Here is a 13,208-nt window from a genome sequence, read left to right as displayed (position 1 = left end):
CTGAGTACACAATTTATTATATTGCACTATATTCACTGCAATATATATATATACACACTGCTACATATAACATGGAACATATACACATATAACATACATATACATATAACATATAACATATACAATATACTGCTACATATAACATATATACAATATACTGCTACATATAACATATATACAATATACTGCTACATATATACAATATACTGCTACTATATACAATATACTGCTACATATATACAATATACTGCTACATATATACAATATACTGCTACATATATACAATATACTGCTACATATATACAATATACTGCTACATATATACTATACTGCTACATATATACATATATACAATATACTGCTACATATATACAATATACTGCTACATATATACAATATACTGCTACATATATACAATATACTGCTACATATATACAATATACTGCTACATATATACAATATACTGCTACATATATACAATATACTGCTACATATATACAATATACTGCTACATATATACAATATACTGCTACATATATACAATATACTGCTACATATATATAATATACTGCTACATATATACAATATACTGCTACATATATACAATATACTGCTACATATATACAATATACTATATATAATATACTGCTACATATATACAATATACTGCTACATATATACAATATACTGCTACATATATATAATATACTGCTACATATATACAATATACTATATATACAATATACTGCTACATATATACAATATACTATAATATACTATACTGCTACATATATACATATATATAATATACTGCTACATATAACATATATATATATATACTGCTACATATATACATATATATATATATACTGCTACATATAACATATATATATATATATACTGCTATAACATATAATATAATATACTGCTACATATAACATATATATAATATACTGCTACATATAACATATATATATAATATACTAACATATATATAAAATATACTGCTACATATAACATATATATAATATACTGCTACATATAACATATATATAATATACTGCTACATATAACATATATATAATATACTACATATATATATATAATATAACATATAACATATATATAATATACTGCTACATATAACATATATATAATATACTGCTACATATAACATATATATAATATACTGCTACATATAACATATATATAATAATATACTGCTACATATAACATATATATAATATACTGCTACATATAACATATATATAATATACTGCTACATATAACATATATATAATATACTGCTACATATAACATATATATAATATACTGCTACATATAACATATATATAATATACTGCTACATATAACATATAACATATATATAATATACTGCTACATATAACATATATATAATATACTGCTACATATAACATATATATAATATACTGCTACATATAACATATATATAATATACTGCTACATATAACATATATATAATATACTGCTACATATAACATATATATAATATACTGCTACATATAACATATATATAATATACTGCTACATATAACATATATATAATATACTGCTACATATAACATATATATATATACTGCTACATATAACATATATAATATACTGCTACATATAACATATATAATATACTGCTACATATAACATATATAATATACTGCTACATATAACATATATAATTATACTGCTACATATAACATATATAATTATACTGCTACATATAACATATATAATTATACTGCTACATATAACATATATAATATACTGCTACATATAACATATATAATATACTGCTACATATAACATATACAATATACTGCTACATATAACATATACAATATACTGCTACATATAACATATATAATATACTGCTACATATAACATATACAATATACTGCTACATATAACATATACAATATACTGCTACATATAACATATACAATATACTGATACATATAACATATATAATATACTGCTACATATACCATATATAATATACTGCTACATATACAATATACTGCTACATATACCATATATAATATACTGCTACATATAACATATACAATATACGCTACATATAACATGGAACATATATAATATACTGCTACATATACCATATATAATATACTGATACATATACAATATACTGCTACATATAACATGGAACATATATAATATACTGCTACATATAACATATACAATATACTGCTACATATACAATATACTGCTACATATACCATATATAATATACTGCTACATATAACATGGAACATATATAATATACTGCTACATATAACATATACAATATACTGCTACATATACAATATACTGCTACATATAACATGGAACATATATAATATACTGCTACATATAACATATATAATATACTGACACACAATATATACTGCTACATATAACATATACAATATACTGCTACATATAACATGGAACATATATAATATACTGCTACATATAACATATATAATATACTGCTACATATAACATATACAATATACTGCTACATATAACATATACAATATACTGCTACATATAACATATACAATATACTGCTACAAATAACATGGAACATATATAATATACTGCTACATATACAATATACTGACACATATAACATATATAATATACTGCTACATATAACATATACAATATACTGCTACATATAACATGGAACATATATAATATATTGCTACATATACAATTGAGAATTTCAATAAGCATTTTTCTACAGCTGGCCATGCTTTCCACCTGGCTACCCCTACCCCGGTCAACAGCACTGTACCCCCAACAGCAACTCGCCCAAGCCTTCCCCATTTCTCCTTCTCCCAAATCCATTCAGCTGATGTTCTGAAAGAGCTGCCAAATCTGGACCCCTACAAATCAGCTGGGCTAGACAATCTGGACCCTTTCTTTCTAAAATTATCTGCCGAAATTGTTGCCACCCCTATTACTAGCCTGTTCAACCTCTCTTTCGTGTCGTCTGAGATTCCCAAAGATTGGAAAGCAGTTGCGGTCATCCCCCTCTTCAAAGGGGGGGACACTCTTGACCCAAACTGTTACAGACCTATATCTATCCTACCCTGCCTTTCTAAGGTCTTCGAAAGCCAAGTCAACAAACAGATTACCGACCATTTCGAATCTCACCATACCTTCTCTGCTATGCAATCTGGTTTCAGAGCTGGTCATGGGTGCACCTCAGCCACGCTCAAGGTCCTAAACGATATCTTAACCGCCATCGATAAGAAACATTACTGTGCAGCCGTATTCATTGATCTGGCCAAGGCTTTCGACTCTGTCAATCACCACATCCTCATCGGCAGACTCGACAGCCTTGGTTTCTCAAATGATTGCCTCGCCTGGTTCACCAACTACTTCTCTGATAGAGTTCAGTGTGTCAAATCGGAGGGTCTGCTGTCCGGACCTCTGGCAGTCTCTATGGGGGTGCCACCGGGTTCAATTCTTGGACCGACTCTCTTCTCTGTATACATCAATGAGGTCGCTCTTGATGCTGGTGAGTCTCTGATCCACCTCTACGCAGACGACACCATTCTGTATACTTCCGGCCCTTCTTTGGACACTGTGTTAACAACCCTCCAGGCAAGCTTCAATGCCATACAACTCTCCTTCCGTGGCCTCCAATTGCTCTTAAATACAAGTAAAACTAAATGCATGCTCTTCAACCGATCGCTACCTGCACCTACCCGCCTGTCCAACATCACTACTCTGGACGGCTCTGACTTAGAATACGTGGACAACTACAAATACTTAGGTGTCTGGTTAGACTGTAAACTCTCCTTCCAGACCCATATCAAACATCTCCAATCCAAAGTTAAATCTAGAATTGGCTTCCTTTTTCGCAACAAAGCATCCTTCACTCATGCTGCCAAACATACCCTTGTAAAACTGACCATCCTACCAATCCTCGACTTCGGCGATGTCATTTACAAAATAGCCTCCAATACCCTACTCAACAAATTGGATGCAGTCTATCACAGTGCAATCCGTTTTGTCACCAAAGCCCCATATACTACCCACCATTGCGACCTGTACGCTCTCGTTGGCTGGCCCTCGCTTCATACTCGTCGCCAAACCCACTGGCTCCATGTCATCTACAAGACCCTGCTAGGTAAAGTCCCCCCTTATCTCAGCTCGCTGGTCACCATAGCATCTCCCACCTGTAGCACACGCTCCAGCAGGTATATCTCTCTAGTCACCCCCAAAACTAATTCTTTCTTTGGCCGCCTCTCCTTCCAGTTCTCTGCTGCCAATGACTGGAACGAACTACAAAAATCTCTGAAACTGGAAACACTTATCTCCCTCACTAGCTTTAAGCACCAACTGTCAGAGCAGCTCACAGATTACTGCACCTGTACATAGCCCACCTATAATTTAGCCCAAACAACTACCTCTTTCCCAGCTGTATTTAATTAAATTTATTTAGCTCCTTTGCACCCCATTATTTTTATTTCTACTTTGCACATTCTTCCATTGCAAAACTACCATTCCAGTGTTTTACTTGCTATATTGTATTTACTTTGCCACCATGGCCTTTTTTGCCTTTACCTCCCTTCTCACCTCATTTGCTCACATTGTATATAGACTTGTTTATACTGTATTATTGACTGTATGTTTGTTTTACTCCATGTGTAACTCTGTGTCGTTGTATCTGTCGAACTGCTTTGCTTTATCTTGGCCAGGTCGCAATTGTAAATGAGAACTTGTTCTCAACTTGCCTACCTGGTTAAATAAAAGGTAAAATAAAATAAATAAAATAAACAATATACTGCTACATATACCATATATAATATACTGCTACATATAACATATACAATATACTACTACATATACCATATATAATATACTGCTACATATAACATGGAACATATATAATATACTGCTACATATACAATATACTGCTACATATACCATATATAATATACTGCTACATATAACATGTACAATATACTTCTACATATACAATATACTGCTACATATACCATCTTTAATATACTGCTACATATAACATGTACAATATACTTCTACATATACAATATACTGCTACATATACCATCTTTAATATACTGCTACATATAACATGTACAATATACTTCTACATATACAATATACTGCTACATATACCATCTTTAATATACTGCTACATATAACATAGACAATATACTGCTACATATAACATGGAACATATATAATATACTGCTACATATAACATATATAATATACTGATACATATACAACATACTGCTACATATAACATATATAATATACTGCTACGTATAACATATATAATATACTGCTACATATAACATATATAATATACTGATACATATACAATATACTGATACATATAACATATACAATATACTGCTACATATAACATGGAACATATAATATACTGATACATATAGAATATACTGATACATATAAAATATACTGATACATATACAATATACTGCTACATATACCATATTTAATATACTGCTACATATAACATATACAGTGCCTTTGCTGTGATTACAGCTGTAAGTCGCTTGGGGTATGTCTCTATCAGTTTTGCACATCGAGAGACTGAAATTTTTTCCCATTCCTCCTTGCAAAACAGCTCGAGCTCAGTGAGGTTGGATGGAGAGCATTTGTGAACAGCAGTTTTCAGTTCTTTCCACAGAATCTTGATTGGATTCAGTCTGGACTTTGACTTGGCCATTCTAACACCTGGATATGTTTATTTTTGAACCATTCCATTGTAGATTTTGCTTTATGTTTTGGATCATTGTCTTGTTGGAAGACAAATCTCCGTCCCAGTCTCAGGTCTTTTGCAGACTCCATCAGGTTTTCTTCCAGAATGGTCCTGTATTTGGCTCCATCCATCTTCCCATCAATTTTAACCATCCTCCCTGTCCCTGCTGAAGAAAAGCAGGCCCAAACCATGATGCTGCCACCACCATGTTTGACAGTGGGGATGGTGTGTTCAGGGTGATGAGCTGTGTTGCTTTTACGCCAAACATAACGTTTTGCATTGTTGCCAAAAAGTTCAATTTTGGTTTCATCTGACCAGAGCACCTTCTTCCACATGTTTGGTGTGTCTCCCAGGTGGCTTGTGGCAAACTTTAAACAACACTTTTTATGGATATCTTTAAGAAATGGCTTTCTTCTTGCCACTCTTCCATAAAGGCCAGATTTGTGCAATATACGACTGATTTTTGTCCTATGGACAGAGTCTCCCACCTCAGCTGTAGATCCCTGCAGTTCATCCAGAGTGATCATGGGCCTCTTGGCTGCATCTCTGATCAGTCTTCTCCTTGTTTGAGCTGAAAGTTTAGAGGGACGGCCAGGTCTTGGTAGATTTGCAGTGGTCTGATACTCCTTCCATTTCAATATTATCGCTTGCACAGTGCTCCTTGGGATGTTTAAAGCTTGGGAAATCTTTTTGTATCCAAATCCGGCTTTAAACTTCTTCACAACAGTATCTCGGACCTGCCTGGTGTGTTCCTTGTTCTTCATGATGCTCTCTGCGCTTTTAACGGACCTCAGACTATCACAGTGCAGGTGCATTTATACGGAGACTTGATTACACACAGGTGGATTGTATTTATCATCATTAGTCATTTAGGTCAACATTGGATCATTCAGAGATCCTCACTGAACTTCTGGAGAGAGTTTGCTGCACTGAAAGTAAAGGGGCTGAATAATTTTGCACGCCCAATTTTTCAGTTTTTGATTTGTTAAAAAAGTTTGAAATATCCAATAAATGTCGTTCCACTTCATGATTGTGTCCCACTTGTTGTTGATTCTTCACAAAAAAATACAGTTTTATATCTTTATGTTTGAAGCCTGAAATGTGGCAAAAGGTCGCAAAGTTCAAGGGGGCCGAATACTTTCGCAAGGCACTGTACAATATACTGCTACATATAACATGGAACATATATAATATACTGCTACATATACCATATACAAGATACTGCTACATATAACATGGAACATATTATATACTGCTACATATAAAATGGAACATATACAATATACTGCTATTGCCCAGAATGCACTGTCATACATACAGTATTTGGCCTCTACAGCACATCAGTGTATTAACTAAAAGATTGTTGTTTCTAGTTGTCTCCTGTAGTAAAACCTAGCATGCAGCTGAATGGAACAGTGATGGGATCCAGTCCATTCCTAAAGAGAAAGCTGTGGGACAGTGATGGGATCCAGTCCATTCCTAAAGAGAAAGCTGTAGAACAGTGATGAGATCCAGTCCATTCCTAAAGAGAAAGCTGTAGAACAGTGATGAGATCCAGTCCATTCCTAAAGAGAAAGCTGTGGGACAGTGATGAGATCCAGTCCATTCCTAAAGAGAAAGCTGTGGGACAGTGATGAGATCCAGTCCATTCCTAAAGAGAAAGCTGTGGGACAGTGATGAGATCCAGTCCATTCCTAAAGAGAAAGCTGTAGAACAGTGATGAGATCCAGTCCATTCCTAAAGAGAAAGCTGTAGAACAGTGATGAGATCCAGTCCATTCCTAAAGAGAAAGCTGTAGAACAGTGATGGGATCCAGTCCATTCCTAAAGAGAAAGCTGTAGAACAGTGATGGGATCCAGTCCATTCCTAAAGAGAAAGCTGTAGAACAGTGATGGGATCCAGTCCATTCCTAAAGAGAAAGCTGTGGGACAGTGATGGGATCCAGTCCATTCCTAAAGAGAAAGCTGTAGAACAGTGATGAGATCCAGTCCATTCCTAAAGAGAAAGCTGTAGAACAGTGATGGGATCCAGTCCATTCCTAAAGAGAAAGCTGTGGGACAGTGATGGGATCCAGTCCATTCCTAAAGAGAAAGCTGTGGGACAGTGATGGGATCCAGTCCATTCCTAAAGAGAAATTGGCCGATTAATCGGTATCGGCTGTTTTTGGCCCTTTTTTTTGGCCATTTTCTTTATTTGTAATAATGACAATTACAACAATACTGAATGAACACTTATTTTAACTTAATATAAAACATCAATAAATGTTAAATGTAAAAAAGCTAACGTTTCAGTTCCTTGCTCAGAACATGAGAACATATGAAAGCTGGTGGTTCCTTTTAACATGAGTCATCAACATTCCCAGACAGCCACCCTCGAAGCATCGTTACCCATCGCTCCACAAAAGCTGCGGCCCTTGCTGAGCAAGGGGAATAACTTCTCCAAGTCTCAGAGCGAGTGACGTTTGAAACGCTATTAGCGCGCACCACACTAACTAGCTAGCCATTTCACATCGGTTACACAAGCCTCATCTCGGGAGTTGATGGGCTTGAAGTCATAAACAGGGCAAAGCTTGAAGCACAGCAAAGAGCGTCTGGCAAAACGCAGTAAAGTGCTGTTTGAATGAATGCTTACGAGCATGCTGCTGCCTACCACCGCTCAGTCAGACTGCTCTATCAAATCATAGACTTAATTATAACATAATAACACACAGAAATACGAGCCTTAGGTCATTAATATGGTCGAATCCGGAAACTATCATCTCGAAAACAAGACGTTTATTCTTTCAGTGAAATAAGGAACCGTTCTGTATTTTATCTAACGGGTGGCATCCATCAGTCTAAATATTCCTGTTGCACAACCTTCAATGTTATGTCATAATTACGTAAAATTCTGGCAAATTAGTTCGCAATGAGCCAGGCGGCCCAAACTGTTGCATATACCCTGACTCTGCGTGCAATGAACGCAAGAGAAGTGACACAATTTCACCTGGTTAATATTGCCTGCTAACCTGGATTTCTTTTAGCTAAATATGCAGGTTTAAAAATATATATTTCTGTTTATTGATTTTAAGAAAGGCATTGATGTTTATGGTTAGGTACACATTGGAGCAACGATACGCACCGCATCAATTATATGCAACGCAGGACACGCTAGATAAACTCGTAATATCATCAACCATGTGTAGTTAACTAGTGATTATGATTGATTGATTGTTTAATGCTAGCTAGCAACTTACCTTGGCTTACTGCATTCGCGTAACAGGCAGTCTCCTTGTGGAGTGCAATGTAATCAGGTGGTTAGAGTGTTGGACTAGTTAACTGTAAGGTTGCCAGATTGAATCCCCTGAGCTGACAAGGTTCAAATCTGTCATTCTGCCCCTGAACAAGGCAGTTAGCCCACCGTTCCTAGGCCGACATTGAAAATAAGAATGTGTTCTTAACTGACTTGCCTAGTTAAATAAAGGTGTAAAAAAGTAAAATAAACAATTTAAAAAATCGTCCAAATCGGGGTCCAAAAATACCGATTTCCGATCGTTATGAAAACTTGAAATCAGCCCTAATTAATTGGACATTCCGATTAAATCGGTCGACCTCTAATATGGAGTGACCGTACTAACCTCAGATGAGACATTTATATATATAATATGTGGAGTGACCGTACTAACCTCAGATGAGACATATATATATATATATATATGTGGAGAGACAGTACTAACCTCAGTCCGTAGAGCACGGTGCCGTCCGGATGCAGTCGGATCATACGGTTCTTCACGGTGACCCCATGCACAAAGGACTTCTTATCATTGAGGAAGTAGGTGTCGGGGACCCAGAGCTGGTCGGCGACCCGGTTATCCAGCGTCAGGTTGAGGGGGATCCCAGCGTACGCCAGCCTCTTGTCCCTCCAGTACTGCTGGAAGTACATGGTCAACGTGTAGTCCTGGAGACACAGAGAATTAGAGCAGTCGTATCATGGTTTCCCACCTACAGAACTATTCAAAGGTTTGGATACAACAACTCATTCAAGGGTTTTTCTTTATTTTAACTATTTTCCACATTGTAGAATAATAGTGAAAACGTCAAAACTATGAAATAACACATATTGAATGATGTAGAAACCAAAAAAGTTTTAAACAAATCAAAATATATTTTATATTTGAGATTCTTTTTAAAAAAGTAGCCACCATTTGCCGTGATGACAACTTTGCACACTCTTGGCATTCTCTCAAACAGCTTCATGAGGAATGCTTTTCCAACAGTCTGAAGGAGTTCACACATATGCTAACAACTTGTTGGCTGCTTTTCCTTCACTCTGCTGTCTAACTCATCCCGAACCATCACAATTGGGTTAAGGTCGAATGATTGTGGAGGCCAGGTCATCTGATGCAGGCCGGCAGGTAGCCTAGTGGTTAGAGCGTTGGGCCAGTCACCGAAAGGTTGCTGGATCGAATTCCCGAGCTGACAAGGTAAAAATCTGTCCTTCAGCCCATAAGTAAAGGCAGTTGACCCACTGCTCCCCGGGCGTCGAAGACATGGATGTCGATTATGGCAGCCCCCCACACCTCTCTGATTCAAAGGGGTTGGATTAAAAGCATAAGACAAATTTCAGATGAAGGCATTCAGTTGTACAACTGACTAGGTATCCCCCTTTCCATCACTCTCCTCTTTAGTCAAATAGACCTTACACAGCCTGGAGGTGTGTTTTGGGGCATTGTCCTATTGTCCCAGTAAGGGAAAACCAGATGGGATGGTGTATCGCTTCATAATGCTGTGGTCGCCCTGCTGGTTAAGTGTTCCTTGAATTCTAAATAAATCACAGACAGTGTCACCAGCAAAGCACCATCACACCTCCTCCTCCATGCTTCACGGTGGAAACCACACATGCAGATATCATCCATTCACTGCACAATCTGAGGTGCAGTTAACTCTAATGCACTTATCCTCTGCAGCAGAGGTAACTCTGGGTCTTACTTTCCTGTGGCTGTCCTCATGAGAGACAGGTTCATCATAGCGCTTGATGGTTTTTGCAACTGCACTTGGAGAAACTTTCAAAGTTCTTGAAATTGGATTGACTGACCTTCATGTCTTAAAAATTAATGACAGACTGTCATTTCTATTTGCTTATTTGAGTTGTTCTTGCCATAATATGGACTTGGTCTTTTACCAAATAGGGCTATCTTCTGTAAATCCCCCCTACCTTGTCACAACACAACTGATTGGCTCAAACACATTAAGAAGGAAAGAAACTCCACAAATTAACTTTTAACTAGGCACACATGTTAATTGAAATGTATTCCAGGTGACTACCTCATGAAGCTAGTTGTGAGAATGCCAAGCTTGTGCAAAGCTGTCATCAAGGCCAAAGGTGGCTACTTTGAAGAAACTCAAATATAAAATATATTTTGATTTGTTTAACTTTTTTTTTTGGTTACTACATGATTCCATATGTGTTATTTCATAGTTTTGATATCTTCATTATTATTCCACAATGTAGAAAATAGTAAAAATAAAGAAAAACCCATGAGGAATGAGTAAGTGTGTCAAACTGTATGCGTCTGTATATATAGACATAGGGCAGGGTTACGATAAGGTGTATCAAATAAAACACTGTATTTTACATTGTTTCAACCAACGCCCAAATATGGCATTTCATTGGGAGAACTACACTCTCTCACTAGCGTCAGGTTCAGGAGGCTCCTCCTCTCCTCACAGGAGAAGAGACAACCAACGGACAGAGATATTCATCACAGTCTGACAGTGGAAATAGATTTCCTGTAGTCAGGTTGATATTTATTGAAGTGTCAAACAACTCTATATTCCTCCCAACAACATGCCTTCAGCAGCCATTATTCAGGACCTGTCTAGTATAGACCCCCTCCTCCACAGCCATTATTCAGGACCTGTCAAGCACAGACCCAGGCAGGGGGTGTCTAGTATAGCACAGACCCAGGCAGGGGGTGTCTAGTATAGCACAGACCCAGGCAGGGGGTGTCTAGTATAGCACAGACCCAGGCAGGGGGTGTCTAGTATAGCACAGACCCAGGCAGACTAGTATAGCACAGACCCAGGCAGGGGGTGTATAGCACAGACCCAGGCAGGGGGTGTCTAGTATAGCACAGACCCAGGCAGGGGGTCTAGGACAGACCCAGTGTCTAGTATAGCACAGACCCAGGCAGGGGGTGTCTAGGTGTCTAGTATAGCACAGACCCAGGCAGGGGGTAGCACAGACCCAGGCAGGGGTGTCTAGGGACCCAGGCAGGGGTGTCTAGCATAGCACAGACCCAGGCAGGGGTGTCTAGCATAGCACAGACCCAGGCAGGGGTGTCTAGTATAGCACAGACCCAGGCAGGGGTGTCTTATAGCACAGACAGAGCCCAGACTCAGGTGTCAAACATATGGACCCAGGCAGGGGTGTCTATAAGCACAGGTCTAGTATAGCACAGACCCAGGCAGGAGGTGTCTAGCATAGCACAGACCCAGGCTGGGGGTATACCTACTACCTTTCACCAGAGCCCCTGGTCAAACATATGGAACTATAAAGGGAGCCATTTTAGTTATTTAGCAGACACTTTAGAGCGACTAAGTGGATACATTTTTTCACTGGTCCCCCATGGGAATCAAACCCACAACCCTGGCATTGCAAGAGCCATGCCTCACCAACTGAGCCACAGCATCGACACTACTGTCTGTTTCAGTTTGTAAGGATGGCCGATAACCTCGCCATGCCAAGACACTGCTACAAACTGAATCTTCAAATAAAAATAATAACTTTGTAACAACCTGAAGCAGCCTTGGACAGGGTTATAACAACCTGCCACACATCAAGCAACAGTCAGGCTGTGAATTATTCAGAAACCATTCTGATCATCTGTCCCAAATGGCAACCTATTCCCTACATAGTGCACTACTCTTCACCAGAGCCCTATGGGGCCGTGGTCAAAAGTAGTGCAACTGTATAGGAAACGGGGTGTCATTTGGGACACACCTCTAAGACCGGTTCTACTGTTGAGGGTAATGCTTTTAAAATGGCCCTCTGTGGGCTCGACCACTTAGCTGTGCTCTGCTGACTCATTATGAAACTCCTAAAATAGTGGTTACAAAGTTAAGAAGTCAGCAACATAACCAAGCACTTTGGTATTGTAGGAATGTATTGTAGTGGTCCTGTCCGTAGCTGGGTTCAATAGAGCATGGCCCTGGCAACACCACAGTTGTGGGTTGAATTCCCACTGGGGTTACATAGCTAAATGTATGGACTGCTGTCATTTTGGAAAACATTTGCTGCTGTGTAAATGGAATATATTACTGAATTGGCCAATATTACAGCACTGTATTGGCCTATATTACAGTATTACAGTACTGTATTGGCCTATATTACAGTATTAGAGTACTGTATTGGCCTATAT

The 13,208-nt window shown here is 37.6% G+C and overlaps 1 protein-coding gene across 1 annotated transcript in view; it reads right to left on the bottom strand.

The window, feature by feature from the left end:
* LOC112237390 (gamma-aminobutyric acid receptor subunit beta-3-like) overlaps positions 1–13,208 on the bottom strand; it is a 52,175-nt gene that overhangs the window by 24,208 nt on the left and 14,759 nt on the right. The window contains exon 4 of the mRNA XM_024405982.2: positions 9,525–9,745. Within this exon, the coding sequence (XP_024261750.1) occupies positions 9,525–9,745 (221 nt within the window). The remainder of the gene's footprint in view (positions 1–9,524; positions 9,746–13,208) is intronic.

This window comes from Oncorhynchus tshawytscha, linkage group LG06 (assembly GCF_018296145.1).
Source record: "Oncorhynchus tshawytscha isolate Ot180627B linkage group LG06, Otsh_v2.0, whole genome shotgun sequence".
In the NCBI taxonomy this organism is placed as follows: Eukaryota; Metazoa; Chordata; class Actinopteri; order Salmoniformes; family Salmonidae; genus Oncorhynchus; species Oncorhynchus tshawytscha.
The sequence above is the reverse complement of the archived record's forward strand: the minus strand, read 5'-3'. Positions and strand labels throughout refer to the sequence as shown.